This window comes from Cylas formicarius, unplaced genomic scaffold (assembly GCF_029955315.1).
Source record: "Cylas formicarius isolate icCylForm1 unplaced genomic scaffold, icCylForm1.1 PGA_scaffold_8__14_contigs__length_24414737, whole genome shotgun sequence".
NCBI classification, from domain to species: Eukaryota; Metazoa; Arthropoda; class Insecta; order Coleoptera; family Brentidae; genus Cylas; species Cylas formicarius.
The window spans coordinates 5,240,888-5,268,805 of record NW_026844361.1 but is presented as its reverse complement, the minus strand read 5'-3'; the positions used below and the strand labels follow the sequence as shown (position 1 = coordinate 5,268,805).

The following is a 27,918-nucleotide window of genomic DNA, read 5'->3' as shown; positions in this document are numbered from 1 at the left end:
ATAATCACTTCCACATTCCGGGGGGCGTCGAAATGTATGCCGGAACCCATGATCCGTCGAAACGGTATCACCCCGGAATGATAGCGCTGCCGCTTACCGCCCCCGCCGGCGCATCGAAACTACTTTCCGCGTTTAAGGGTTGCAAACGAGGGCGGGCCAATTTGAGGATCATAGTTGGCTTTGGTCGAAATCGCGGGGCAGTTAGCGTCAGATCGTCGCTTGTTTGCGCGTGTCGGGGTGACGTTTGCGATGAGTTTTGCGAAGTAGGCGCCGCATACCAAGCCATCTGCGATGTCGCAGGAAAGCACGACGTTCGGTCAGAGCAGGACGAGTTTTTTGATCGAGGACATCCTTTTCCGGCAAAAGAACGAGGACAGTGAGATTTACCACGGTTTCGCCTCGACCCTGGACGCTAATAACAAAATCGGGGTGAAATCGGACGGCGGTAATGGCAAGGGGTTTCAGTTGCCGCAGAAACTGGCGGAAAGCAAGGCGGCGGTGATGTGCTCGAACGGTATGCCGGACCCGAGGGGCGGCAAGGAATACCCGCCCCCGCCCGGATATTTCCAAACCAACGTGGTGCAGGGTGGGTTGGTTCAGGGTTTCCAGCCGACGGAAAGCGGGTATATCCAGGTGATGGGCGCGTTGGGAGCGTATCTGGGCACCCCCTACAAAAACATGACCGACCCTTACTTTTTGACCCAAGGTAAGTTATATGGCGACACCAGTACGATATATTTCATATAATTATAATAATCATTTTATTGTTTAACTATATTAACAACTATACAATATACCACGTACCTACAGAACTGAAGACTATACATATGCTTTACAATATATAATATTCATAGAGAAAAAAACAGTTATTTGTAGTAGGAAATAAAGAATAAAAAAATAAAGCAGGCTCTGAATTCGTAGCAATGGCTACATCTTTTAATCTTGTGATGACCATTATGGTAGCTGTTGACAACATACTGACGAATTCAGACTTTGTTCGTGCCAGTCTAATAGAATATTTTATCTCAGACCATTTGGCGCAGAAAATTTTGTTTGAAATTAATGTGCATAAGGCTACAAAAGAATTTTCTCAGTATTAAACAAAAGCAGTTTTCTGTGCGATTTGGAGAGAGGAAACTTTAAATGGATAATTCCGTGGACACATATATAAGGATGTTTGCTCGATATTTTCCTGTAAAAAAAATTTGCACTAAACCGAAAAAAATCCCGGAAATTATAAATTGCAACAAGAGGCTAGATTTAACACTCAACTTGAGTAATCGTGACGTACAATATAAGGATACTTATAAAGCTACAAAAAAAGAATATGATGGACTACTAAAAAACGCACAAAGTCTTAAACATGACAAACGGGTAATTTACTCAGATAATAAAATGAAATGTTATATAATTACAGGGAAATGCCCTCCCAAAAATGAAGTAGGTTAAAAAGCTAATTTTTCAAAAAAACTTCCACAGGCTACTGTAATGCTTTTTACAAAACTTCCTGCAAGTTCGACTCAGCAAAAACCGACGTAGGCGAAATCCAAAAGATTTGTAAAAAGTAGGTTCAAATGCTTAAAATCGGAACCATATTCTGCGGTATTCTACACAACAACCAATCTATGATACTAAATCCAATAAAACCAGAAGAAATTTGTGGACCACAAGTATATATCAAAAATAAACATAGCAGTGGGGACACCCACAAGTATTATTAAAAAGTCAATCGTCGAAATTAAAAAAGTATTAAGCTACTTAATTGATAATTGGCCTTAATTAAACCGTTATACAAAAAGGGAGAGGTCGAAAAAATTAACAGCTATAGACAAATAAGTCTCCTGTCGGGATCCTCAAAAAACTTTGAACTAGCTATATGCCTAAGATTAACAGATTTTATGATTGACTGGAACCAATTTAATTCAAATTGGAAAATTGACGCAAACGGTTAGATATCAATTTTTGCAAACACTTTTCAATCACTATGATTGGCTAGTTAGAGAGATACTATTACCTAAATTAGAGACATATAGCGTAAGAGGTTTGGAACTAAAATGGATAAAGTTATATCTAAGCCAAAGTTCTCAAATCGTTAGTGTATACAAAAATGGACATTGTGAAAAATCAAAAGATTGCTATCATAACCACGACGTAGCACAGGGAAATATATTAGGCATCATCATGTTTGTTATATTTACACGGTTAAAGAAAGTTCCAGACAAATAATAATAAATTATGCAAATGACACCAATAACCTAATTGGCTACAAGTGTTTGTATAAGCTCCTAAATGAATCCGAGACGTTCCTTAATTATTATTATATGATTCCTGGATAACAAATTAATTCTTAACACAGAGAAAGCAAATGCCGTATTCTTCAGAACCAAACAGTCTAATATAGAAACAATAGGCAACCCCAGCGCAGACAATAAAAACCTGGGCATATCAGAAGATACAAATTTTTTCGGCTTATATGAATGAAATGAAATGAAATGAAAAAACGCTCACAGTATTATATTTTGCTAATCAAGAATGAAATACGGAATAATCTATACACTCTATACATATCCCCCTGTGTAAAAGTGTGTAAAACCTGCCTCCAAATGTTAGACAAATTAATAATATTAATGCGCTTAAAATGGAAATTAAAAAACTCTTAATTGAAAATGTAAATAATCCGTATGTAACATTAAAGATATAATGTACGAAAATACGATTGTTCTAGCAATAAGTACCTGGCCTATTGAGGGTGTTTGACTTCATTTCATTTATTGTTAACATGAGTAACAATTTTTGAAATAAAGATCTATCTGTCTATCTAGTGGGCGTAAAAAGGAGACATCTGGACAACCAGATACTGATGAAGCCCCAATAATAATAAAAATTAGAACCATGCGAAAAACAAAACGAAGAGAAGCTAAGTACAACTAAAAGGATTAGGAACCGGGCCGTTGGGGTTGGAGGGAGGAGGTGTAGTGTTTGACTGTGTTTTGTTTAATTATTCTGTTCCTAAATGTCAAATCTGATTGCGAAAAGTCTTGTAAATTGAACTTATTTAGAATAAAAGCTATATTATAAGAAAACGATTTTTTTAAACTCTCTTTACGATGTTGAGGAACAGTCAAAGGCGCCTTGTGACGTAAATTTAAATTAAGTATATCACTTCTAAAATAAACTTTACTGTAGAGGTAAGGCGAATTTTTATGCTTAATGATTTTGTAGAAAAAGGACGCAGCATGGGAGCCTATATCTGTTAAACATACTAAGCCAATGAGATTTTTTTTAGGTAAGGTGTTATGTGGTGTCTGCGCCTCACGGCACATTACCAGTCTAAGATATGAATTCTGCACTTTCTAAATGCGATATTTTTCAACAGTATACATTAATAGAATGATTCAGTTGTGATAGCACAAGAGTATCACATATGTTTTCTTTATGTCGCGAGACAATCAATGACGTTGACTGTAGATGAACTTTAAACTACTATAACAAGTTCTGAGCACTGAGCACGTCCGAAATAAACTACAAATCTACAAATACAAATTTAATTTTAAACCGAAGTAAAATATAAAAAAGTATCCATAATGTTCAAACTGATTTCCAAGCACTGTGATGCATTAAAGACACGTTCATTAATAAACCGCCTGATTTTAAATCATAATTCCTCTTTACAAAATGATTCAGCGACATTTTCAATACTCTGCCATAATTCATCTCGAGTATGAACTACTTCTTCATACACTAGCGATTTCGTATACCCCGAAACACAAAAATCGATAGGATTGAAATCTGGACCCCTAGGCGGCCAAGGTGTTTACTAACACGACCAATCCAACGATAAAGAAGTTGTTTACCTAAGTAGTCTCTAACATGCCTTGAAAAGTGCACCAAAGGGCATCTTGCATGTTCTTTTTAACTCTAAAGATCGAGGCACAGCTCTCCGTTTAAATTAGTTGGTAGTTCGATGAGTCCCACTATGTAATTATCAATTATTCTTCACCAAACGTTTATTTTAAATTTCTGTTGCAAGTGGTGTTTTAGACTTTCTGGATCTCACGCATGCTTATTTGTAAAGTTCTGTAAACAGTATTTTATTTATAAACATTGGGTCGGCATTTTGCCGGACCCTACAAAAACGAACATATTCCAATCTGGGTCAATAAAGATTTCCTTGGTGAAAACCTCTACAAACTGTAGATTGTAGAGATTGTAACATTCCGCTTCCCACTGTCATTCATCTTGTTGGACTAAAATGTCCGGTATAATTATTTTTGGTTGGCCCACAGACTCCCTCTTAGGGCGGAACGAACCAGTTTCCACGAGTTTCCTACAAATATTTTCAAATATTTAAAAATCTGGGCGCATTCGCCTTGGAAACATCTCCCAATCGCGTCTATGAGTTCGACGCCCATTATAATTCTATAAAAAATAAAAATTATAATTCTATAAAAATAACAATACCATGTCGCACATTTCCAGGTTGGAAAACAAGTTATGCATTATCGGAACACCTTTATTGCATTTGTTTTAGTCAAAGCCTACTTTTAAAAATTTTGCATGATCACATGAAACTAATCAACTAAATGCGACGAAAATTTCAAATGCGAATTTCTCAAAAACGGCGACTCGGGGCAAAATGTAATTGTGTACTTTTTGTGTAAGAAAAGTGGAAAAAGTGCTTTTTCTAACATGTTATCAGCTATTTCAATCAAATATTTGGCCATAGCGCAAGTGTTATTAACAAATTATATTTAGTTTTCAAGCCATTTTGTCGACAACAAATTTTGTACAGAAAGGTTAATTCAAATTTACAATCTCCAATAGCTACTGTTTACAAAACATCTCGATTCCTCCCGCTCTGTTTCTTGATGAATCGAACATGCTTACGTTTCGCCGGTCATCTTGTAGGCTTCTTCGGAGCTTCACTGAAACTCGTAGCTCCTTTTTGATCATCCCCTTCCTTTGCTGTTCCTTTTTTTGCATTTTTTCCCAAAAAGCCGTATTTTTTCGCATTTTTTTTAATGTTTGTCGACAACATCTATGACTATAGTGAACCCACGAATAATAAAATCTGGCATTTGCTAAAAGTGATTTTTAGATCGCGTTGCTAGTAAACCATTGTCAAATCCATTTTTGCTGCCAATGTGAATAATTATTAATCTTCTGCCTTTTCTCTCTCTTCCAGTGGACCATATGTGCCATGTTTCATCAACAGTATATCCAAGTTTCATCCAGATAATATTGATTCCTGTTTCCTTGCGAAAGCGTTTCACTATTCTTAAATATTGTCGTCACCAGCACATAATTTCATTTTTCTCTATCAAAAGTGTTTTTTCTGATTTGAGATTTTTCGTAAATAAAATTCATTTCCTTCACAGGTTTCTGCATTTTTTTCTTACTCATGCCTTATCATTTCACACATTATTTTGTCCGAGGTAGGTATTTCTGAAGTAAAATGAGCGTATTATTCTTCTGATGGATCCTCATTTATTACAGTTTATTTTCTTCCTGTTCTTATGTTTGGTGACCACAATTGTTGCCTGTCCAACTGATTTTCTCATTTTTAGAAAGCGCAGTATTACTATTCCGATTCTTAACAACAAAAGCTGTTAATAACTATACCCATTTCCGAGCTGGTTTTTTAGTCTCTGTTATTTTTTACGAAATATTCAAAATTTGCGTGACAAAATGTAAGCATGGATTTGGTGAAAATAAATAAGAACTAAACGTTCAGATTTTCACGAAATTATATATTTTGACACGACAATTGTTTCGACAGCACCGTGTCTTTCGAAACAATTGTCATGTCAAAATATATAATTTCGTGAAAATCTGAACTTTTAGTTCTTATTTATTTTGATAAATTAATTTTCCTCAAGTAAAATCTTCAAAGTCTACATCCCTCGAGTAAAAAGTTCTATGTTAGTGTCGTTTTGCCTTCGGTGACTTATAGTACAGTCCTCTGGGGACTAAGATCTGATGATGCTATCGAGAGGGCGGAGGTTGGTTTTTCAAGCAGCTTCTTTGTCTCCCATAAAGTACACCAAACCATTAGAAAACACTAGTATTCTCTGCAGATCAACTTTATAGAATTTTGAATGATGATTATTGATTGAGAACATAGCTTTGATGGACCACAGTGATGGTGCATATTTTCGTTGTCCAATTCAATTTTTAATTAATTTACTCTCTTGTGCGCGTTTTAGATGAGCTTAGGGAAAGACAGTGATCACAGAACCAACGATTAATTGTTTTATGTGAAATTAAACACGAAACATCATCTGTGAAAGCTGTAAATAGAGCGTTAACATCTATATTATCAACTAATTTGGTTAAAAAATAAGAATATCGGACCCAGAACCGAACCCTGAGGTACTCCGGTGAAATATTTGATGTTATATTATTGTTTTAAAGTCAATATTCTGAAAAAACGTATCTTTGTAAAGGAAGAAGCAAATACATTACAACACAGTAATACACCACTAATTTGAAAATCCCTAAAAAATGCAGACGAAGTCCATTAAAGTGTGCTTATGTGTTTAGTATAAATAATATTATAACTGTTGAAAAACTATTGGATACTAAATATCGGGTGAGAAAAAGCCAAGCGGAAAAAGTGTTCAAGAGGCAAATGACTTAGATGGCTTATTGTTTAGAATCAAACACACTTTTTTGCCTCTTATTTCTCGAAAAGGCTGTTCAATAACGAAAATGAAAAAATCAATAAAACGGTTGTCGATGAATCTTGCTGACAACCGACGCATTAGGAATCCAGAGTTTTGTAGAAGTTTATTTGAAAAAAAAAATTAATATAAAATAATGTAAATATAAAAGAAGCAAAAATTTCTTATACAATTTATTTCAATTAAAATGAAATTCTGATTTATATTTCCTTAATCTTAGTGTTAGGAGCTTTGAATTTTTGGTAACGTGGCAGTATTTAAAAAAAACTCTTTATATAGGAGGAAAACTGAGTAATGCGGTAATTTTGGATACGTATTGTTAATTAATGTAACATAACGGTCGATAGAGCAGGTCCGTAGGCGTGATTTTATTTTTTTATTAAACTATAAAATGTCATTCGTATATATAATTAAACTGATGGCGCCAAATGCCTTATTTTAGATTTCTACCTACCTACTCTAACATTTGGTTTCGTTAAAATAAAGAAGAAGGCGAACAAAAAGAGAGAAAGAAAAGAACGAATTGTAAGTTTTCCCTGTTTTTCAGGTATACCTTTTCACCATTCGCTGTTCGGTAGTACGGCTAGCGAGATCTCCTTGAACGCTTTGAAACATTGCAGAAGGAGGAAAGCGCGGACAGTCTTTAGCGATCCCCAATTGACAGGTAGGCAACCACCTATCGTTTGCACAATGAGCTTGTTTGCAACACTCGTTTTTGCACATCACAAAATTCTATACCATTTTATCATTAAAAATTTCAGACTTTTGGCTTTCTCCATTTTGAGGTTAGAAAGCGTCGTGACGTCAATCTCTGCATTACTAGCCTTCGTTGTTTATATAGGTTTATATAGGATACTGTTGTTTAAGAGTATTTTGGTAATGGATTTACCTAAAATAGGTTTTGTAAGGGCAAAACATTTTTCAGGTAACAGATTATTTTAATAACTAATAGACGACTGCGACTAATAGATTTGTGGAGCTCAGTAACAGGTTATATTATATAATATATATAATATATAATATAGCTAATATTTAACAAATTGAATATACCCACTCTAGGTACATGATTATTATTATAATTAATTTAAGGAAAAAACCATATTAGCAAAAAGTACCGGAACATATAAGGGGTGTTTTTTTTTTCGATGTATAGAACTTTAAGTTGCAATAAAACAACGATGGATTATTCGATTGACATAAATTTAATTTTTTAGAAAAATAATCTTGTGGCATTACATTTTAAATATGGCATATGACAGCCACGGCTGGCGCGGATGTAGTCCAATCTGGACGTCCAATTTTCGATGACTTTTTCCAGCATTTGTGGCTGTATATCGGCAATAACACGGCGAATGTTGTCTTCCAAATGGTCGAGCGTTTGTGGCTTATCCGCGTAGACCAATGACTTTACATAGCCCCACAGAAAGTAGTCTAGCGGTGTTAAATCACAAGAGTTTGGAGGCCAATTCACAGATCAAAAACGTGAAATTAGGCGGTCACCAAACGTGTCTTTCAATAAATCGATTGTGGCACGAGCTGTGTGACATGTTGCGCCGTCTTGTTGAAACCACATCTCCTGGACATCATGGTTATTCAATTCAGGAATGAAAGAGTTAGTAATCATAGCTCTATACCGATCACCATTGACTGTAACGTTCTGCCCATCATCGTCTTTGAAGAAGTACGGACCAATGATTCCACCAGCCCATAAAGCGCACCAAACAGTCAGTTTTTCTGGATGTAACGGTGTTTCCACATACACTTGATTAGTTTCGCTCCAAATGCGGCAGTTTTGTTTGTTGACGGAGCCATTCAACCAGAAGTGCGCTTCATCGCTAAACAAAATTCGCTTATGAAAATCGGGAACAGCGGCAATCTCGTTTTGGGCCCATTCGACGAATCTACGCCTTACTTGATGATCGTTTGGCTTCAATTCTTGCACGAGTTGGATTTTTCCGCAAAATCTTCCATAAAGTGGATGGACACAGATCCAATTCCTGTGCTCGATGGCGGATGAACTCATTCGGTCTTCCTCAATGCTACGCTACAGCAGCAATAGCTTCTTCTGTACCGTACGGCGTCTCTGGGGATGCGAGTTATCAATAAGAGTAAACGTGGTGCGAAAACGTTCCATGGGTAATCGAATTAACTGCTTTGATCGACGATTTTATCGATGATAAAATGAACGTAGTGCGTGATACTTATTCCGCACAGAACCATTTTCGAAATAAAATTGCACTATTTGCAAGCGTTGTTCAGGCGTGAGTCTATTCATGATGCATTGCCAAACCAAACTGAGAATAAATCACTTGACAGCTGTTAAATAGGTCGCCATCTTGAACAGTAATGCCAACTTAAAGTTCTATACATCGATAATAATAACCCTATATAATTCAACCAATGCTAACAGCCTTCACTTCGCTACACTTCTAAATTCATTGCAACAAAAGTAAATAGGACACTCCATTCGAAATAATAAAGTTATGACGTGTAATGTAAAAGTGGTAAATATGATAACTTTATTGTTAGCGCTTTTGAATTTTTTATATTCAAAAACCCCGGGGTATAGAATTTTACCGTTCCAGCTTTCGTAGTTTCGGAGATATTTAAGCGAACTTTTTGCTTGCGAGCATTGAAGATGCCAAGTGAGATTTTGGCGACTTCCACTGATGTGATGTGGGGTATGTCGGATTCTTACCGACTAAAAACCCCTCCCCGTTTAATCAAATAAACAACATGACGGAACTACCCTTAGGTATTACTTCATCATGCTGCTTGGACCAGTTCATCTTTTTCTTTGATGCTCCTCTATCTCCTTTTGTACGAGAATTCTTTTGGCCATTTCGGAGACGCTATTCCAGACTTCCTCGCAATCTAGCATTCTCTGCACGACATTCTGTGGTGTCAAAGGGTTGCCACTTTGTTTCTCGACTTTTCTCCGCTCTTCACACCACCTCGGACAAACAAAGAATGTGTGTTCAGCGCTGTCTTCTGTATCACCGCAATGCAGGCAGGTTGGTGTGTCCCTAATCTTAAAGCGATAGAAATAAGCCATGTAGCAACCATGTCCTGAGAGGAGCTGGGTGAGATAGTAGTTAAGAGTTCCATGTTTTCTGTTACCCCAAGGTATTATATTAGGGATTAGTCTTTGGGTCCATTGACCACTGCTGGTCGACTCCGACCACCGCCTTTGCCAATGTTCAAGAGTGTTGCTCTCGCGGTTATCTTGAACGCCCTATCTTTCCCGCACGTTTTCTCCCTTTCTTTCACTTGCAGATCTATTAGGATTATGTTTGCCAATACTAGCACCGCACTAGTTGACACCGTTCTGAAAGCACTACATATTCGAATAGCCATTTTCCTTTGGATCTTTAGCATTATATTTCTGTACTTCCTGTGTTTTAGAACTATCTTCTTTTATGGCCAGGAAAATAAAGTTATGGTCAGACAGATTTTCTTCGTCCGATACCTCCCAGCTTAAGATTCTGGTTGCTAGTCTACTCGTTGCGAATGAGACATCAATAAATGACTCGCTGGTGCCCCTTTTGAATGTTGGCATGGTGCCTCTGTTTAACACGACCAGGTCCAGTTCAGAGCACCATTCCGAGAGGATATCCCCTTTGTGGTCGTTTATGGGTGAGCCCCACATCACCGACTTGGCATTAAAGTCTCCACATATAAGACATTGTTTCCTTTGGTTACGGATACTTAGTTTCAAGTGGTGTAGGAAACGAAGATAAGTTTCTTCGCCCTCATTTGGGGATATATAACAACTATATATAACTATGTCCAAGTAGTTTATCCAGACAAAGCCGATGCCTTTGCCGCTGTATTGGGAATGTCCAGAGTTATTTATCACTTGTATCGCCGAGTCTAAGTTATCATCTCTCTGCCATTTGTTTCTCGTAGCAATTTTTTTATTTGGCTCGCTTAACACGGCCACGTCTATTTTCCTCATTCCTATAGCTTGCCGTAACATGTCATGTGCAGCGTATCATCTACCTAAGTTTACTTGGAGAATTTTTACCATTTTTCAAGATTGGATACTACAGGCTTTGTAATACAGCCCTCCTATAGACTGGGCACCTCATCCTGAGCAGTTTATGACTGGACACCTGGCATATTACACAATGCAAACTCTTCACACAGTCCTTTCGTTGATGGTTTTCTTCTCCACAGTTAATGCACAGCTTAGGGCATTCTTTAGCCATATGTCCTACGTTCCAACATTGGAAGCACGAGGTGATATTGACTTTTTTTCTTATTGGACAACTCGCCAGTCCGAATTCTGATTCTCCCCTCCTCCGTAAGTTTATATGCAATTTCTTTGGAGACAAAAACTGTCGCAGCTTGTGTTTCTCTGAAAGACGGTCTAAGAGAGCTAACTCTAACCTCTCCCGTAAGATTATTTCTTGTCATAAATGTTTTAATTTCGTTTACTATTTCGTCCGTGGTAGTGATTGCATCGATGTTTTTTATATGCAGTATAGCTCTTGATTCACTTCTGGTTATGGTTTTTATCAGTGCATCACCATTGACGCCTTTAAGAGCCTCAGCCATGTGTGCTGCTGTGCCATATTGCCTTTCTATTGCCAATATTAGGTTACCATCTTTAGACTTTCTTACTCCGCTAACTAGGTTGCTTAGTTGTCGTTTATTCAGTTCTATCTTCACAGCTGTAAGCAGTTCCGCATAGGATGTGTCCCCTTTTTCTACCACAACAGCCTCGGATGGAATTTTTGATTGTGGTCGCGAATTTTTTCCTGCATATTGCCTTTGTCTGTTTGTATCAGCTTTGAAGCTTAGTTCTACGGTCATTGCGCTGTTTTTTAATGCACATTCCACAATCTTTCTTCATCTTTCATGGTCCCACTTTTTCTGGAAAGTACAAGCTAATTTGGTTCTTCCTTTCTTAATAGTTATGTCTTTAACCTTTTTAATTGCCCTATATAGCTCCTGAGATGCCTCCTCTTCTTCTTTCTGTAAATCAGTGCCCACCAAAAATGTGAACCTTTTCAGATTTTGCCCGTCTTCAGTCTCACTTTCTCCATCGAGTAATTTGCTGCTGGTTTCCACGTAAATAACGTTCTCTGGCTCTGGTTTACTTCTTTCAACCAGGTCCTTAATTTGAATCACCCGTTCGGTTAATCTTCGAATTAGAGCAGAGTTGTCTGCCTCCTTTGGGTCCATAAAAACTATGAGACCCGTTTCATTGATTACATTATGCAGGGTATCGTTTTTTACAACTGTATGTGTAAAGGCATCGTGCTCCCATTCTCTGGCAATTCAATTATTTAGCGCATTGTTATCCAAGTCACTTTTAATGATACTCTGGACATCCATATTTGTTAATTTAGCTTTGGCCTGATTTTCAGTATGTGTTCGGTCCGCTTGCATTACAATTTCTTCTGTTAGAGTGCCTATTTCTGTGCTATTTGTTCTTGGCGACGCATCCATTATCTTGTTGTCCCTAAGGCTCTCCAGCGTTTCCTGTACTTCTTGTCCAAGCAATTGTTCGGGTAATCTTTGAATTTTTATTGCTGCCTCCCTTATTTCTTTTTTCGTGTTTGAGCTTTCTCGTGATGTTCTAACCAGAAAGTTTGCTTAAAGACCTAATGCCTGTATGGCCTTTAGAATCTTTGTCGCACAAGCTTCTTTAGCTGTTGCTTGTTGTAAAGGTTTAATTCTCAGTTCCGGACTTGACTTAGCTCTTATACCCAGGGGTGTCCTAGCTATAGAACTCCGTCTTTCGAAGGGGTCAAGGTATTCGCTAGTATCGCGTCTTTCCGTATTGACGGTAGTATTCTTCTCAGCAATTTTCTCTTCTGCGCCTCTCAATGGTGATGGCAAATTGTCCCCCCCAGAATCCGTGGGACAGCCCTCCGAAGAGGAGTGGGATTCCCCGGCTCTGCCGGTACCCACCTGGGGTAATAACCATTTCGTTTTCTCTTCCATGATTTAATTTTTGTGTTTAGTTTGTTTGAGTGTCTCTCTCTAGGCAGATTGCTTTCTCTACGGCATTGAGCTCTGCCTACCCATCTGCAGCCGATCGCTCCGGTCAGACGCTGCAGTGTTTGCTGGTTTGGGCTCGCCCCGACTATTTTATTTCGCCGGTACCACCCATATCTGGGAAGCAATTCCACCTATCCACCACCTGGGGAGGCGCCCGGTATGGGAGCAGCAACCCACTCGGGATATATATATATATATATATATATATATATATATATATATATATATATATATATATATATATATATATATATATATATATGAGTGTTCGAAGTGTTTTCGGAGCGCGAGCATTGAAGATGCCAAGTGAGATTTTGGCGAAACGTCTGCAGGATTCCAGTCGGATGCAAGATTTGCAGGATTCCAGTCGGATGCAGGATCCCAGTCGGAGTTCAACGAGCGAACGGATGATATCCCGGAATATAGTGTCATCATATATATATATATATATATATATATATATATATATATATATATATATATATATATATATATATATATATATATATATATATATATATATATATATATATATATATATATATATATATATATATATATATATATATATATATATATATATATATATATATTGTAAGGCAATCAAAAAATATAAATTATAATAATTCTTTTGCACGATTTCGTTGCCAGTTTATAATCATTTATTCTGTTTTACTTCCATTTTTCATTCACGTTGTTGACTTTCTCAGAGCTTAACTGAATCTGGTTTGTACATTCTACTCTGTACCTGCTTATTTACCGTTTGAGGAGGGTGGATCTAAAAGAGGGGCATGAACATCAACATATGATTTGATATATCCGGTTTGATGATTATGAGTTTATTTATCGTTGACTTAAAAGTTTCTTGTTCTTTTAGCCAGAACGAAATTTTGTTATTAATACATCGAAGTGATGTTTTGAATGTAAGGAAGGACCATAGTGGCAAATGTGCGGTTGTATTCGGACCCACTTTCGTTGGGAGGTTGTAGTGAAATATATTTTGTAATTGAGTTCGATTTATCAAAAGCCAACGCAGAAGCAATCCAGAAGATTTGTAAATAGTATATTTTTGTTAAGTTGAATAACATATTTTGAAGTTTATTTAAAAAAATATATTTACAATTATAGAGATTCAATGATTGAAATTAAAAATTTGATTACATTATATTAATCTACAACTAAATTTACTTGTCTCCTATTTTTGATTCAAATGGTGACAAAAACGATATAGATTTAAAAGTTCATTTCAGATGATCACTCTAAAGTTTCTAAAGCTCTAATATCTAAAATATCTTCCGGTTTTGAAAATTTAAATTTGGTTCATTTTTTATGTTTCATGCCTTTAGTAGCTAAAGCTAAAGAAGTTTCTAAGTTAAAAGCTTTAAGTCACCCAATTACTTCTGATAGAAGAATGTTTATTTTAAGATTTATTTTTCTAGAACAAAAGACGGCACTGGAAATAAGAGGATCTGAGGGATCTAGACCTCGCCAAATACTTCTGTGCTAGCTTTTCTGGCATAACGTAAACGATCTTGTTTGTAAAGTTTATTTCTTGATTCATCACCATCTTCACCAATGTAACCGACACTCACTAAACAATTTTCAATTATTTGCTTACAATGCACTAACCAAAACTTTATGGACGGAAACTGTGACCCAGAAAAAGTGCTTTTAAATTAATATTAATATTAATTAATTAATATAATATTAATGTTAATAATATAATAAGCTGGTTGTTTGGGGTTTTTGTAACAATAAGAGCCAAAGATGGTGATTTTGTCGGGAATTTGATCCAAATTGATAACAAAATGTAACTGTTTGAGACAGAAACTGTAGTTTTAAACTGATATCTGCAACTTTAATATCGCATTAGTTACAGTATGTCTCAGAAAAGCGGACTTTGATTCTTTGAAAGCAAGGAGGAAAATTTACTATTGGTCCAAGAAAGACGATTTTTAAGTTGATGGTTGTTCGTTTGATGATGTTTTAGTATCTTAGAATTCGATCGAAATTGAGAAGAAAAGGTCACTATTCATAAGAGATGTGAGCCAGATGTTTTTGCGCTGATATCTGCAGGTTTGACTCTATTTTTGTAAGAATGTGAGGCAGAAAAACCGTTTTTGACAGTAATCTGTCAACGTAATCAGTCAACGGTATCGCATGAGGAACCAAGGATATAACGTTGCAAATAATGTTCCTGTCTTCGTTAGTGGCCTACAAATTTTTCAAGATCAAGAGGTAACCAATAATGTCTGGCTTTCCAAAAGCTCTTCCTGCGGTGTTACCATCATCGCTTTAATCATAACTTGGTTTTGGTTTGTTCACGTGTACGATTTTTTTCCTTTCATTGATAACAAGTTTGTTAGGTTCTCCTTTAACTTGCCGTACTTGAATTTAAATTCTGTTTCCATATTGAGCACATATTCTAAAAATCTTTTCCAACAGTGTAAGTCCCAAATTGTAACGAGTCTGGATTGAGCGTAAAAATGGCAGATTTAAAATGTTTAACCTTCATGACAACCTTGGGATTATTTTGCATGCATTCAACTTCTATTATTGTTCTGTTTGTCGAACTGTGCCTTCTCTTATAAGACGTCATTTTTGTTTTGTTTTGTGTACTGTATTTTAAGCGGCCTACAAAGTACGAGTAGATTGTGGCGTAGGTATATCCCAAAGGACAAGGACTGTAGTAACAAATATGCTATAGTGATAACAGTATAAGTTGCTAAATATTTGCTTATAATTACAATGGCCAGAACTGTTGTCAAAACAAACTACAAATCATGGTAGCTCTTATGCTAGTGCAATTTCAAAAAATTGTGTGAATGAGCAAAGCTGAAAGTGGAACAGGTGCAATTGTCTTCGAAATTTGAATCACATTTTGTCGACATTCCTCTTTCCCTGTATAATGTTTTCATGATTTGGGTGAATATCGCAATTTCTCCTTAGCTTGTTTCCAAACAAATAGAAAGCGTCTCATTTTTGGCGGTTTGCTAAGGCTACTTCCTTCAGTAACCATTAAATTTGGGTCACGTTGATGCTTTTCAGCCGTCCCTTTGCTGTGACCTACACGACTTATTTTCGAACATCAAACGCGGGCGACCCATAGATAAATTTGTTTTAACCAGAACGTTTTTATTGTTTTGTGGTGTCTTTAAAACTGAAGCCATAAAAAAACAAATATTTTTATTTTCTTCAAAATGTTTTTTATTTCTGTTAATTTTTTCCACCTTTTTGCTATATTCAAAGGCAAAAATTTAACTTCCATAAATAAGTTTAGTGTTCTCTTAATACAAACTTCGTTCTACTTGAAATTTTGAACTTTGCTGATTTGAAAAGCAGTACGTGCCTACAGAAAATACAAAAATTTGTCAAATATGAAACCATATGCAAAAGTGAACTACACACTTTGAAGAATATAATTCAAGCAGAAACTTTGTAACACCTGTTTACAGAATTTTAGTAGGTACCCCTAAGAAACATCAAATAACATTAAAAATAATCGTAAAGAGCTCTCTCCCTGTATTTGTATATCTATGTAAATGAAGCGACCTAAACAAGCATTTTCTTTTCAACAGAATTATTACACTTATCTTACAGAATCACTTATTTTCTTTATCTGTTTCTCTAAAAACTAACAATAGTCTAGTTAATGAGTTTACATTCGATTCGGAATTATGGAATATCTAGATCATTGTGCGAAAAAAGTGGACTGGTACATTAAAAAATTCAATTCAAACAATTATAGATGTTAAAAGTAATGTCTAGTTTTTTGCTTATAGTTCGTAAACTAATAATTTTTTTTGGATTTTGAAAAAAATATCCTTAAAATGAAGAGAAAATCTACTAAAAAAAAGTTCGGATTCCTGAAACTGAATACTTTGTTTATAATTACTTTTGTTTTAACAAAAAAAAAGAAAATTTACCATAATGTTGGAAAAAATATTTTCATATATTAACAAACAAGTTAACAAATTAATAAATAATAAATTAAAAAAAAATTAGCTTCATTTGTTTATAATTTTTTTATAATCAAATGAACTATTTCAATATTTAAAAAAAATACAACTGCGGGACTGCCATTTATGATTAAAAAAGTAATTATTAACAAAGTATTAAATTTATTTAAACTTTTTTATCACACTATCGTATTTTATGGGTATTCAAGAAAGACTCTACGAAGATAAAAAATGGCGTGGCAATTATTTAAATATTTTTTTAATTTGCAATGATAAAGGAAGTGCCGGAAAAAGTTGTTAATTAACAATGGTCTGGTTTATTGAAAAATTAATTTTAATGAAAAATTGCAATCGGAAATCAGTATTTTTAAAGTGTTTAGATTCTATCATCTTTGTTATTTTTAAATGTAGTTTTCTACTGTTCCATTTGAAAATCTTGAGATTTTGCTAATTGAATTCGTCAAAACGGCACCACCTTTTGGGACACCCTGTATAAGCTGATGATCTCCGTAGTCTGTGGTCAAATTTTCGTTGCAATACCTGGATCAGTAGCGTCGCAACACCTATGGGGCAATCTAAATATGAAAAAAAAAAAAACACAAACCTCAATTTCTGCCTAAACTAAGCAATAGGAATAGGAATTCCTTAAGAAAGTGGCCTTTATTTTGATCAAGGATTCAAAAAATGTCGAAATCTACAAGGTGTTCCATTTAAAATAACAAGAAGAGGGACACTTTTGAGACACTCTGTATCGACAAAATTATAATATTTTAAATCTTTAAGAGAGTTCAAGAAACTTTTGTACGTATCTGCTATAGGTTTCCAGATCGTATAGTGAATCGTTTTATCTGGACATGGTGTACTTTTCAATTATCAGTTTGATATATTGATTCCCTCATCCATGAATCAATTAAAGTTCCCCCTATTATTCGATCCTACAAGGCAGATATTTAAAGTGCGTTCGAAGCAACCGGCGCATGTATAAACAAATTCCACAGCCTGCGGTAATTTTTTTGAAAAATAAAAAAATATATAAAACATCAAACTTGACCAAAATTTCTAGGTGGCGAGTATGATTTGTCCTCCTGTGGAATGATCTTGTTTTCGCTCGTTCGCACCAAAATTCCTTTTTCGTCGTTTTCAGGCTTGGAAAAACGGTTTTCCGCCCAAAGGTACCTTTCCACACCCGAACGCGTCGAGCTCGCCAGCGCTCTGAGTCTCAGCGAGACGCAGGTGAAAACTTGGTTCCAAAATCGTCGGATGAAACACAAAAAGCAAATGAGGAAGCTGCAAGAAGAAAAGGCGAACTCATCGTCCGCGTTCAAGAAAAACAACGAGGCCGTCGACAAATTAAACTGCGGTAGGTGGCATAAATCTTTTTCATTAGAATAATATTAATAATAACAATAATAATAGAGGTCTTTAATGCATTAAGTGAATATACATTTTATAGGAAATTTAGGCATACAGGCGTAGTTCAGTATAGCATTGCAGAAATGCCGATATAAAAAAATATACAGAAAAATAAATCAAACATATCATGTGACAATCATAAATGTGCATTTTAAAACATTCACCTAATTTTCTACCACAAAAATAAACCATATTTAAAACAACAAGAGATCGAAATTTACCACTTTAACTGGCAGATCCAAATAGAATTCTAGACATTTTGCTCAATAATTTGCAAATACGCCCTGATCGCGGAATAACTTAAGTGTGGCCCACCCGTTGTTCTGATTTGAGTCCTTTTTTGTTAAGTTGGTACATCTGAAAACTCCTGAAATCGGTAATACTACCTCTTGAATTCGATATTGTGGGGCTTACTGAGACTTGGCTGCATCTTCCCCGATAAATATACGGTCTATCGCAGTTTTAAGAACTTTATAGCGCGTCCGTCTAGGGGAGGTGGGGTGCTGCTTATTGCGAATAACGAACATGTTGATTTTGTCGGTTCCAAGATTGCTGTGGGTCGATGTTTTCAGTTCAATGTTTTTCCTTTGGGCCGTTCATCATAATTCTTGGCGACTTCATTGCTTCATTTTAAACTCTCTCTCAGATTCACTTCACCATTTCAGAAGCAACAAGACTTAAACAATATTGCAATGTGTGCAATAACATGAATCGATGGCTGGATTCATTATTTTCGAGCATTCCTTGCTCTGTTGAAAAAGGCAAGTGCCCTATTGATACGCCTGTACCCCTTGATGGCAGCCATTCTTAGATATTCTTATCAATAGAAAATCAAACCTAACATTGGGTCATTGTGTTTACAGAAAACCTACGCACACAGACCTATACCTTAATGCATGGTCACATCACCATTCGGCCCAAATATCATCGGTTATCAACTCTCTTGTTAACACCTTACCTCTGCTTTTCTCTCTAATAATTTCCACATTAAAGATTCCATCCAAAAATACACTTCACCCCAACCTTCCAATAGCAATGAGGCCGAAAACAATCCTACACTTGCCACTGTGGTCCTTCCTTACATTCAAAACATCACTGACCACATATCTAAAGTTCTAAAGTAGTATAACGTCAAAACCAGATTCACCACTTGTCCAAAAATCTCTCAATATCTGCTGAGACGCCAGGAATTTACAGCATTCCATGCATATGCGGCAAAGAATAAATTCGAGAGACCGGACGAAAAATATCAACTAGGCTCAAAGAACACGAAAGAGCCTTGCGACTAAGACAAATAAACTCATCAGCTGTTGCCGAACAAACTCATGAAACCGGGCATAAAATTTTGTTGGATAAAACTAAAATTCTTGCATGTAATCAGTTCTTCTAACAACGAAAAATCCGAGAGTCTATAGAAATCTATAAACAAGCTAACAATTTTAACCACGACGACTTGGGAATCGGTCATCCAAGACGGTGTTTATACCCCTTATTAGCGCCCCCCTCGAACAATATATAAACAGATACAGAGTAAAACACGAGCCAGTTTCAGTCAAGCTCTGAAGAAACCAACAGGATGATTGGCGAAACGTCAGCAATTTCGACTCAGGAAAAACCGACGCAGGAGGAATCCAGAAGCTTTGCAAAAAGTAATACAATCTACTTATTCGCATAATAATAATACGTAGAGGTCGCTAGTTACGCTCTGAAATCTCGTTATTTTATGCCGTAACTTTCTTCTTCCGTCTTGTCATCTTTCATCATATCCCGTTTTTGAGATATTTGCATAGTTATACAATAACCCCCACAAACTATTACTTTATTTAATTGTTTATTTATTTAAAGTTTGTGTAATTTCTTAAAAAGTAGCATCAACTTTGATATTTTTAAATCTTCCTATCTATGTCGGGCTTTGAGAAGTTAATTATAGACAGAGCTAAATTTCTAGCTATAGATTTTAATTTTACTTATTAAAATGAAAGTCCCCATATTTTATGAACTATTCTGAAACACAAAATCATTCAGATCATATATCTTGTTTCTGGCGGTTCTCTAAAGACTCACGCTCGGGCTCTAGATGTCTGCCTGGCTCGATGTTCTTTGAGGGAGAACAGATTCACGGAAATCTTCAGACAGCAAATAAATTTGCAGATTATTTTAAAAATGTATATAAGAATACAAAATCTGCATATTATACAGAACTCAGCAATAATATAATGATTACTAAATATTTCCGGGCTTTTGAGCCGTGGTCCCGAGATTAAACTCGACGTTTCGTCTACAACTGCGGTAGACATTTTCAAGAGCGGCGATGCGGTAACGGTCGAAGTGTTCTTCCGTACTGCTCTCCGATGACTGGTTGGTTGACTGGAAGATCTGCCGTATTTAAGCGCGCTGTAGTGGGCGTGACCTCGGTGGCGGGCTTGGGTTGAGCTTGTCTGGGTAAACACGTTGTTTTGTTGATGACCTGAGTCCATGTTTTACTGATATTGAGACCTTCTTCTTTTCTATTGAAATTATTCTGATGTTTTTGAATTTCAATAGCTTCTCTGATAAGACGTGGATAAAAATGTGGTGTTTTGTCCAGTACCTGCGTGTCTTTGAACATGATACGATGGTCACCTTTGTAAAAAGCATGTTCTGCCACTGCTGATTTTTCCGTGTGTCCAAGCCGGCAGTTCCTTTTATGTTCCTTTAGCCTAGTTTCAATGCTTCTCTTTGTGGTACCTATATATACCGAGCCACAGGAACACGGAATGCGGTATATCCCTGGTGAAGAAAAAGCTCAACCCAAGCCCGCCACCGAGGTCACGCCCACTACAGCGCGCTTAAATACGGCAGATCTTCCAGTCAACCAACCAGTCATCGGAGAACAGTACGGAAGAACACTTCGACCGTTACCGCATCGCCGCTCTTGAAAATGTCTACCGCAGTTGTAGACGAAACGTCGAGTTTAATCTCGGGACCACGGCTCAAAAGCCCGGAAATATTTAGTAATGTAGTTTCTGGCCGTGAAAGCATAACATCTTTGATAAATATAATGATTGCTAATCACATCTTGAAAACTGATTCTATCTCGGATGAAGATATTTCAGATGCCACTAAAAAAATGAAGCCTAAAAAGTCAGTTTCCACGACCATGAAAAATAATTTTTAATCTTATTCTTTAAACCAAAGAATAGCCAATTGAATGGAAATGGTCAAAAGTTTACCCAATTCATAAAAGTGGGAAAAAGTTACAAATTAATGATTATTGACCAGTGGCAAGTTTTTTTTTTTAAAACCATTTTGTATATTTTCTCATATATCAGGAGTACTGCATCTAGCCGAGAAGATGACTTAACCAGCTTTTGCATAAAATAAATTAATCCATAAATGATCCATAAACAAGTATATAGACATACACGTTATATTTGCAGATTTCTCAAAAGCGTTTGATCGAGTTGTATCGTTTGTACTCCTAAAAAAATTCGATGCTTTTGGTGTCTCTAAGGTATGTGCATCGTACTTGAATGCTAGAATAATGCACGTGGTGGTATACGGTGTAGATAATTTGTCCCATTTTAAGGTGTTCCGTAGGGGTCGAATCTGAGTGCACTGTTTTTGCTTTGTTTCTTCAGAATTCTGAGTGTGAATTATTCGCAGACGACTTCAAATTTTATAATGTAATTAAGGATTTAGAAGATTGTCTTTTACTTCAAGAGGATATGTACAAAGCACAAGAATGGGCCAATGAATACAAGTTATCTTTTAAAGCAGAAAAATATTTTCAGTTTACGTTTACACCAAACAATTATCCATTACATTATGATTATCGGCTGAATAATATAATATTAACCACACAAAAGCAAAATAAAGATCTGGGTGTAACTTTAGACACAAAAATGAACTTCGAAACACATATAGGAAATAGAAAAAAATGTTTATTCTTTTCTCGTAAGTTTCAACTGTAACGCAAAACTTAGCATTTAAAACCTAAAGTATTGTGTTTAGTAAATTTCACTTCCATAAGTATGTATTTGCTTATGCGCTTGTGATTTTTTTTTTTTGGTTTATGGAAGGAACTTTCATTTTTTATTAATGTAAGTTTTGTGTGTGTCTGTTATTGGGTTGTGAAATCCTGTTGATTGCAATCAAATAAACAAATAAATAAATATTAAGAACCCCAAAAAGAAAGCAAGTTTATGTAAATATTGGATCATTTGGCATATTTGTTAGCATTAATTTTATTACACACACCTTTTTCACTATTTCCCAAAAGCCGTTTTGTCGTATTTGTATAGTAATAGTGGAATTATTTTGTGATTATTCAAATATTTTCTCGTTCGTTGGTTGTAAGTCAAAATGCATTTTATTCAACTTTCCCCATGTTGTTGCTATTATTTGGCCACATTGTTCGTGAAAAATCAACAAATTCATCAAAACTCTAATTAAGTGTCTATTATCACCTTTTCGGAGACTTTCACGATATATTAACGATTAATAATAATCCATTAACTGTCAAATTTTGTGTTACCGTAACGCCGACCGGCTCTCATTAAAATGGACAATTACTTTGCGACGATCCGGCTTAAAGCTGCTAACGTCACCGGTCTACATAGCAGATATCCCCGCGGGACGTCGTTAAAATAGCATTATAGGACGTAAATCGGCGCGGCGGCGACGGCCGTCGACTCGACGTCTATTTGGCAATTAGGGAACAGTTTCCTTATCTTACCAACGACGGCGACATTGATTATTAATACAGGGTCATTCCATATAGTTGCTAGATGCCCATGCAGTAAAATAAAACGAACGAACGAACCACACTGGCTTTATGATGAGAACAAATTTCCTCAATTTATATGACGTCTTAAAATGCCATTTAGAAGTTCAAACAACTCATAGTCACAGCACATCAACTCTGGGAGAATGATCGTAGTCATTCCACTATGTCATAATATTTAGAGGTTCCACTGCTTCGGAATAGTCCCTGTCATTAAAGTTTCCTCAAGCCTCTAATATTCCTCGACTCTACGGTCTTCCCAAAACTCACAAAACAAATCTACCTTTTCGATATATGGTTAGCACTATCGGTTCACCAACGTTAGCAAAATATCTAGCCTCAATTTTAAAACGTTCCAGCTTTGTGCTTAATTATTTTCATCTTATTCGAGAACTTAACTTTTTGACATTGAATCTCTCTTTACTAAAGTTCCTGTTCCTGAAACACATAGCATCGTCTCAAACATAATAAAATCCGATAACCTCCCTGCAGACCTTGTAATTTTAAACGAAAAATGTCTATCTGGGATATACTTGACGTGTAACGGACCAATTTACGAACAAATAACAGAAACAGCTTTTTTTTCTCCACTTTCCCCTGTCATCGTTAATACTGCTATGCAACATTTTGAAAAACTAGGTATTGACAAGTTCCACCTTAAGCTGAAAATGTGGTAGAGATATGTAGGTGATGTTCTCGTTACCTGCTAAGAATCTCTTCAAATATTAATTTCATACGTAATCAATTCCTTAGTTTTCCGGGAAACATCTCTGTCCCAACCCATACCTCTTGCCATCTCACCTCAGTTCTTCTATCAAACAATTTTGGCTTTCAAGATATCAGACGACCAATTAAAAAATACAGTTTCGCAAAACCACTTACACAAAGCAACTCTGCAAACGACTTTCCGTTTGCCACAGTAACAATTTCATCTGTTCAAAATGTCACCCATCAAATATCAAAAATTCTGGAAAAACGTAGAACCATAATTAAACAAGAAAAATTCGTGAGTGTATCGAAATAATCAAACACCGCACAACCGCGACACAGGTTTCTGTCTGTCTTTCATTTGGGATTCCGTCATCCACGAAACAATTAAAGCCCCCTCCCCCCCTACCAATCGATTCTACCCGGCAGGTATCGAAGGGTCGTACAGAGCAATCATCAAATGAGTTCCAGACAGCACTCTAAGGAACCCAGCATCACATTTGGTGCGAGACAGATTTAATACACAATGCAGGAGAAATTCGAATGTGCTGGTCATTGATGTAAACAACTTTTTCCAACCTGGCATCTTAGTCAGTTTGGTCTTGGCAAGACAATTAACAGTTTAAACAGTTTTGATTAAATCAAAAGACGGTTTTGATTAAATACGCAGGCGATTGAAAACTAGAGAAAGTAGAGAAAAGGAATTCACATTTTTGACATTATTTTAGGAGAGCTTATGGCTCTAAAAGCAGAAATAGGCCCAGAAACTATAAATATACAGAACACGATTCTTTACAGTCGTTGCTTATGCTGCTGTACTGTACCTATATTGTTCAACTACTTCACAGTAAACATAAATTCCAAATTTTCATGAACTGAGTTTGCTGCATCCTATTACAACAATACTCGGTGAAGGGAAAACATAGTTTGCAGACAGACTTTAGCTTATTTTTTCAAAGAAACTTCCACAGATCATTGTAAGATTATTTAAAAATGCTCTGCATTCCTATTGCGTCGGTCGTTGATAAATCCATCTTGCTGACGTTTCGTCTATCTTATTGTTCATCCTTCTTCAGAACCACATTCCATTGATTGATTTCAATGTGATGTGATATGATACGTCAGAGTTTTTATATGATCTGTTTGTAAACTTATCTTGTGGAGTGAACAGATTCATTGCGGCTGACACCACTTTTATCAACTTCACGATTTCTGCCGACTGTGAAATGCTTGTCGTTCATCTAAAATTTCAAACGGGTCCGCAATATAACCCTTCAAATGGAGAGACGATCCTCAGTGATCCCCGCCTTTCCCCGCTATTTAACTCGGTTAATTTTGTTTCCAAGTCGGAAGTCTTGGAAGAAGCGGGCGGTCGCCATCTTAGGTATTAATTTAGTTCGTTACGCCGTGAACTCGCCCCTAATTGATGTTTTAAGATGTTGCGCGACTTGGGCGATCGAGGGGCGGGGGGCGCTTTACTAATTTACTTCTCCCAGTCTGAGAAGTCCTTTAATGTGCGGGGGATAGCAGGAAGGATGTCGGGGCGATCTTTCGTATCTTAATAAAAAGCTTCGCTGGACCCTTAAAGGTTGATACTCTATTGATATAGACTTTTTGAGATATTAACTTTTATTGTTTGGGCATCATGTCATGTGTTTCATCTCTGTAATGTCAAAAAGGGCTCAGAACCGGCACGACTAGCCTACTGAGATGATTATTTTTTCATCCCGTTCGACATATGAGCTGATGAGTTGTCAACAGTAACAGCAAGCCATGATTTTCAATGTGATATGTCATATCAAATCAAGCGTTGTCAGTAATCTCAAACAAAAACATATCTTCTTCTTCATTTGTCGACATTATCCGACCAACTATGACGATTGATATTCTACGAGTCCGGACCACGTGTCTAAGGAAGAAGATGATTGAATGCGTCGCATGCTCGTGGGGGTACAGTGCAGGTGTTCATATTTAGGAACAAAATTCCCTCAACTCTAGACTGAAATGCACTGACTTGTTGAATGACCTCTTACATCCCATGATTTACCGACTTTGTTTTATGAAATTTTTTTTTACTAGTTCGGAATAATACCTATAACTCCAACTCCTCAAGGCTTTAGACAAATATACAGAATTACGAAATTATGCTTACTGTTCAAAAAATATAATATTTTCACAAATTTAAATTTAAGCTTTATTTTTCAAAATATTCATATACGACTGTATATTTTTGATAAGCTGAAAACAAAATCAATAAGAATAAGTAAAAATGTACAGGGCGTTAAATTATGAAGAATAAACAAGTGTACCATAACTTCCTGAAGCGACCCCGTATACAGGGTGTCTAAATAGTGTGTCAAAGAAATATATCTTACTTATTATTTGTTTTAGAAACAAATGTTAAATGTAAAAGTTATGGATAAAACTAAAACAAACAATTTATAATTATTTTCAAATATAGAAGGTCATTCATAAATATCTGTGAAACCAAGTTTATATATTTATTATTAAATGGAACAACATGTATATTATTGCATTAGTAGATACCTTCTTTTATAATTAATCCCTTAATGTAGGGTTGTTATATTCATTTTTCGTCAACAATTTCCTGTGTTTAATAACCTAAATTTTTGACGTCGCTTCCAAAGTCCGAATCAAAATAAAAAATAATAATTTTTCTGAAAAAATCAAATGGAACTCCTTGTATATTATTCTTTCATTAATTTCTTTATGTTAATACTCTTTCAATTTTATTAAACATTTACCTAAACTTTTCCTTTAGATGGTATACGTATACAAAACTCCGAGAATTTGTCAAATTATGAGAAAATATCCCAATAAGTCAGAAAAATAAAAATAAATAATACAATTTTTAATTTTGTAAAAAAAGGCCTAAAATATGAACTATAACATAATGTTTTCAGATCGCATCTTTTAGTACAAATGTAAGTTGGCCATGCAAATCTAAGTTTGCCATGCCAGTGCAGGTTGACAATAAAAATGTACGTTACCTATACTATTTGGGCCGTGTCAATTTTGTATTATTTTTCTCAATAAATTTGTTGTTTAGGTATAGGGATTGCTTAATAAAATTGAAAGAGGACAAATTAGTATACAGGGTTTTCCATTTGATGTTTTCAAGCATATTAATATTTTTATATATAAACGATTCGAACTAGCTTCAAGAAAGGTATACACTATATTATACAGGGTATTTTATAATTTTAAATTATTTCTTTTAGTATCGTCTATAATTTTTGTATTTAAAATTCTCTAAAACAAATACTAAACGAAATATATTACTTTGACACGCTATGAAATGAAGACCGAATTCCCAGCACCATCAGACACATTGTATAGTAAAAATAAAATTTTTACTAACTATAGGTAACTTTTTGTTGTCCATAAATAATATTTTTAATACTAAAGTATGGGTGCTTTATTAGTTTTTTTTTTTAGGAAACAGTATGCCAAACATGTCCCAAATATCGAGGAGGGACAAGGCGGCGAGCAGTCCCAGTATGTCAGGGACCAATTCAGATTTGAGCGACTGCGAAAGCGACATCGACATAGTGGGGGACACAAACAAGCAAATGACTTACTCTTACAAGGGTACCTAAGACGCTCGCACCTCAACAATCCTTACCCTTTGTTATTTTATTTTTGACCTCTTAGCTTTTGTTGTCTGTTTTGATTGTTTCATCATATATAGATTCATTTATTGATTGCGTGCAAGTATCAGACAGTATACTGACATCATGTACCATGTGCGGGTCAGGAACAGTAAAATACGAAGAAAATACAGAGCTCTTCGACATTTTCGAGTGTAAATATTAGGATAAAAGCCTATTTTGATGTACAGGTTGTCCCAAATTCGAGGAGGACTACAACTGAAACAAATCACTCTTATTGCAACGTGTCAGTTAAATATTAGAGTTTTAATCAGATTTTACTTTGGTAACTAATTACTACATTATTAATTGTTAAAATTTGCATGTATTGTTGGATTTAAAAAAAATAAAAGTTGATGATGGGCATACAAAGTCGCAACTTTATCTCTATTTAACCGACTTCGTATCTCTTAGGGTTTTCGGGATCCTAATAGTCCCCCTCAAATTTGGGACACCCTGTACAGTAAAGCTCGTTTAGGCATATAGTTAGAGCATTTACCGATAAAAATTTTCAATTGACTCTTAATTATTGTAAAAACATGTTAGACTTCGATGAGGTTACGCTACAACAGTCCTACCCACCTAATGTAACAAATTTATAAGATCGATATTGTAAATAAACATTGGTTCCGAACTTTCGCATATTTACACACAATTAAATCAATCAATCCAATTTATGCATCTGGTAAGGCGTTTCTAAACTTATT

At 35.8% G+C, this 27,918-nt stretch overlaps 1 protein-coding gene across 1 annotated transcript; it reads left to right on the top strand.

Moving 5' to 3' along the window:
- Positions 1–12: 12 nt before the first annotated feature.
- On the top strand, positions 13–27,918 carry LOC132706324 (brain-specific homeobox protein). The gene is made up of 4 exons (XM_060677595.1): positions 13–706; positions 7,231–7,347; positions 17,799–18,014; positions 27,000–27,918. Exons 1-4 carry the CDS (start codon positions 292–294, stop codon positions 27,158–27,160), a joined length of 909 nt encoding a protein of 302 aa, XP_060533578.1. The 5' UTR covers positions 13–291; the 3' UTR covers positions 27,161–27,918.